This window comes from Rhagoletis zephyria, unplaced genomic scaffold (genome assembly GCF_001687245.7).
Source record: "Rhagoletis zephyria isolate East Lansing unplaced genomic scaffold, Rhagoletis_zephyria_1.1 Rzeph_scaffold_04797, whole genome shotgun sequence".
Lineage (NCBI taxonomy): Eukaryota > Metazoa > Arthropoda > Insecta > Diptera > Tephritidae > Rhagoletis > Rhagoletis zephyria.
Genome location: NW_016161880.1, coordinates 12,825 through 17,573, shown reverse-complemented (window position 1 = coordinate 17,573; position 4,749 = coordinate 12,825). Strand labels below are relative to the sequence as shown.

General features: G+C 34.7%; 1 protein-coding gene across 1 annotated transcript in view; it reads right to left on the bottom strand.

The window, feature by feature from the left end:
- LOC108371221 (uncharacterized protein CG43427-like) overlaps window positions 1-4,120 on the bottom strand; it is a 30,364-nt gene extending 26,244 nt beyond the window's left edge. The window contains 1 exon segment of the mRNA XM_017626729.1: window positions 3,226-4,120. Coding sequence (XP_017482218.1) covers window positions 3,226-3,531 — 306 coding nt within the window. The 5' untranslated portion in view covers window positions 3,532-4,120.
- Between the last annotated feature and the right edge of the window lie 629 nt (window positions 4,121-4,749).

The following is a 4,749-nucleotide window of genomic DNA, read 5'->3' as shown; positions in this document are numbered from 1 at the left end:
GAAAAACTTTTTTTTTTGTATGGGGACCGATCCGCACTAATGTACATATGTGCAAATATCTAGGCATGTATGTAAACATGCAGACTAGTACACTGACTAAGAGTAAATATAAAAAGTGCAAAAAAAGCAAAGCGCGCTGTTTAACGATATTCGTTGCTTTAAAGTAATAAATAATTTTATCAATATTAGTTTAGTTATTACTTATCTTTAGGGCGCGCCAAAGGAGAAATTGGTTATCCTACACGTAGAGTCGGTTGTTAAACATCAACTCAATTAAACTAATCGTAGTTGTGCTTCTTTCATCGCGCTTGCTTGACTAATTTGAATAATTGCTGAGATGGTTTTTGATTAGTAAGTATTAGATACTGCCGGCAAAGCGCGCCAAGTGAAATTTTGCAGAAGAAATGAGCAAAATGATATTTGAATATCAATACTTAAGTAATACCTTTTACTTAGACTATAAATTAAGCAAAGTCGATATTTAAAAGGATTGAAAGGCATTATATACCATAAAAAAATGCCAAAGAAGCATAGCTTAAAATGCAAAATAAGCGCTTTCTTTCCAATAATTCCATTAATTATCCAGCTTAATCGCCTACAAGCGCCAAAGAGTTGCAAAAACATTCATCACAATGATCTTAATGATATTTTACTAAAAAAGCCCACAACACTCAATATTAGTGAGCGATTGTGTGCTTTAGCTACTACCAAAACCGTTGCATGGCTTGCCTTTTACAGCGAATTCTCTTATCCAAAATGATGTCAATAAATCGATTTAAAAAATCAATGGTGAAATTTTATTGATGTGGGAAAATGGCTTGTTAAAATCAAGCAAATAGAGTTTGGTAGGAAGGAAAGTTCTGTTCATTATTAGATTTGCTGTGAAATTTGCATATTTACATAGAGTGGCACACATTTTTACGTACACATACATACGTATGTATGTATGCGCCTATATTAATTTTTGAGTTATATACATACCTATTTAAGATAACTTGCATTCAAGTCGTTTATATATTTATGTAAATTCTCAACATTGACATTCCCTGACTAAAGAATTTCGAAACAAAATTAAATGAAAATAATAATAAAAGCTATGGAAGAATATTAAGTTCGAAGAATATTGCAGAAGTTGCCAGCTTTGGCCAGTAGCTCATCAGGCTTTTTAGGTAGGCACCTCTTTAGTTCTCTTACAGAATTATCCTTAGTAGGAATAAAATCAATCCTACGCTTCATAAGAACTACAAAATGGTTCTAAGGAAAATAGTCATTGAGGTTGAGGTTGAGATTTCGCAGTGGTCTCACAATGGATCTGCAAGGTCTAAGTTAGTTGGTTATTTGAACTGCGTGCCACACCAACCTAACCTAAGTTCGAAGAAATACATACCTAATTCCTGTACGAATCGAAGAGTACAATAATTCTCCTTTGGTAATCTCTAAAAAATAAGCAAAATTCCCAAATGTTTACGTCACATTTTGAAATGTATCGTTTTCGCGTTTGAATCTAGTATTGAAAATAAGTAAATTGATCAGTACTCAGATCTAATACAAATTCATATTTATTAACCAAGCTGTCAAAAACTACAACAATAGGGGGAAAAATGTATTCTTCACAAACACATACTCACAAGTTTCTGTCAAATCATGCGAGTGAGAGGGATAGGTAATCACATGTATTGATGAGAGTAACAGATGATGGTCATTTTTTGCCTGTGGTCCTAATAAAAATGACTACATCGATCTTCTAACGAAAAACACCACATTCTGTCAGATGTGTCGTTCTTAAATCTCATCAATTCTTTGGTACTGTTCTTGCTGGGTTCTCATGGGCTTCATAAATTACATATGTATGGACTCATATATATTGGATTTTTCAAAACTCCGCATACGTTTTGAAAATACTTACGTATATGAATAATTTCTGATATTAGCAATAGTTCCCCAAAATTGAGAAGACGGTGAGAAACCAGAGTTAAACCGTTAAATATTTAGCCCAGCAATTTTCAAAAGATAACTTGCAAACTTTACATATGTCAATTCTGTCAGTAACAAGAATAAAAAAAATTAAAATTTCAAAAATGTTCAATTTAAAAAATATTTTTGACTACATCTGTATGTATGTATGTACATAAGAGTGGTCGTTAAAATTAAATGAACGTTTTTTTTTTAGTCTCACCCCCTAAATCGGTAATACAACGGTCACAGATGTCACATATAAATTTTAGTCCCGATTGGGGACGGTTAAGGTGTGTCGCAAAGGGTCAAAGGCCAGATGCCTCTATGGACTAAAAGTTTTAAAAATATTTTTTTCATTTAATACCAAAAATCGAGACTACTCAACTCGAGGATATCACATATAAATTTTGCTTCCGATTGGAGTTGGTTACTACGTCTTCATTGGGTAATCAGAACTTTGACCCCCGTGCGAAACGCCTTAACCGACCCCAATCGGGGCCAAAATTTTATATGTGATATCTTCGACTATACTAACATCGGCGTAGGGGTTGAGGCTTAGGAAATCTGATGTAAAGATTTGCTTCCTACATTTACGGGCCACCCTAATGTACATACATACATACATACATACATATGCATCATGATTCAATAATTAAAGGTTAGATAATTATTGACAGCCTACACTTCCTAAAAAAGGTTGCATTTACGAAGTACAGAGAAATGTGAAGAATGAAGTCCCTTGGTGCGAAAATGGTAGTAGAAAAGTACGCAAAGTAGGCCGTTAGTAGTGAAATTCCTTTTGTAAATTTTAATGTATTTGCAGGAAATTGGTCATCTTAAACGAAATATTGAATGAAATATTAAGATATCTACGTGAGTTACGTAATTTATATGCTATTTAGCGGTATAACAAGTAATTTTTAGCAAAATAAAAACCGACGTCAACTCTAACATAAAAAAATAAAAAATATATGTATATATATCTCATGATCCACTGATCGGATCTTAACCAGATTAGTATGGGACCACCTCTGAGACACTACCTTTCCGATCGAAATCGGAAGTGCTGCTAAGTGTGGGTGGTGTCTACTTAATTTAGAAATCCCTCGGGTTACTTAACTCCGGGTAAGTTTTCAATGCTGCCAGACATTGACTGGTTAAGGAATATAAAAATTTAACTCTGAGCTCCGCAAGTGGGCCTAAGAAAATTTGCATAAGAAGTGCAACAAATTCCGCCATATTTCATCTATGTACCTATTCCACACTTACCGTTTTCTTTCCAACTCCATTTGTGTTGTTGCCGCTCCCATTGTGGCCATTCGTCGCGGACGTTGTTGATGTCTGTGACGTTGACATTTTGCCGCCATTCAACTCTTTGCCCTCCATGTCGTCATGAAACTCAAGTTGAGCTGCCGCTGCTGCTTCTTCGTTTTCTGCTGGCAACTGTTCCGCTTGCAGTTGCTGATCGTGATGCTGTTCTTGTTGCTGTTGCTGCTGCTGCTGCTGCTGCTGCTGCGTCTGTGGCACGTTTTGGCTCGTGTTGGCGATCGTCGTCGGCTCACATTCTGTAGGCATTTCAAGTGCAGCTGAAAATAGTTTTTCAGCGCGTTGTGTGTTTTTCAGGAATTTTTGCGATGTATTTTTAAGTCTGATTTTTATTTATTTTTTTGGTTTTTCTGCTATTTTTTTCGTTTAGTTGTGTTGTTTGTTTTCTTGCATGTGCAGCATCATAAAAATCACGTCGCGTGCCACAAAGCACAAACAAGTTGATCGTTTCGATTCGGGCGTTGGTTTGATTTGCTTAGATAAACAGACTTTTCTCGTTTCTTTCGGTGTAATTTAAAGTTGATCAAAATCTATTTGTTTATGTTACTTTTTACTTTTACCGTAATCTATATTTTCTTCTTCCTCTTTGGCACGTGCTTCTTCGGGAATTGAATGTGTTGTCTCTAATTTTATTTTTTATTGCTTTTCCCGTTCCGGGGTGTCAAGTTTTTGATTATAAATTAGCGGTGTAGCCTACCTACGCTCGAGTACGTCTATGTTTTGAACTGTTTTCGTTTTATGCACGTTTCGTTGTTTATACAGCTGCCAGTTGCTTTGTTGTTGTTGTTGTTGCTGTTAATTTAGTATTGTTTATGCCGCATTTAGCTTCGAATTTCAATAACTGTGGATGATAAGAAGAAACCGGTAATGAAAAACTTTTCGTTTAATTTCGTGAAAAAGTTTGAGTGTTTATGACTTAAATAAAGCTATTAATTAAAAAATTTGATTCACTTGTCAGTTTCATTACAAACGTGGATATTTATGCAACAAAATCGTCTGAGACGGAAATTACTTAATACATATATATATATGTATGTATGATCCATAAAAAGATTGTTGATTAGTGTAGGCGCACGTCACAAATATCCCCCAAAAAGTGGCCGGAAATAAATGACACGATTAAATCAAAAATGCGTGTCAAATTTCAAATAAAATGGCTTTTTAATACCCATCATACATATATCAGAAGATCAACTTGCTACATATTTATATACTCATATACATATATGTATGTAAATACATATGTACGTACAAGTATCGTTGCATTTGAAACCTTTAATAACCGTTATTCATTTTGGCTCTTCGAACAATTACACACAACAAAATAAGTACCACCAGCATTAGCGCACACAAGGGGTGGGTTTTGGGGTTCAAACCCCCCCTAAAGCTAATAACCTCAAATACAAACTGTATCTTAAAGCTAAGAATCCAGCTCTCAAGGAAATCATAAGAAATATTTATTATAAT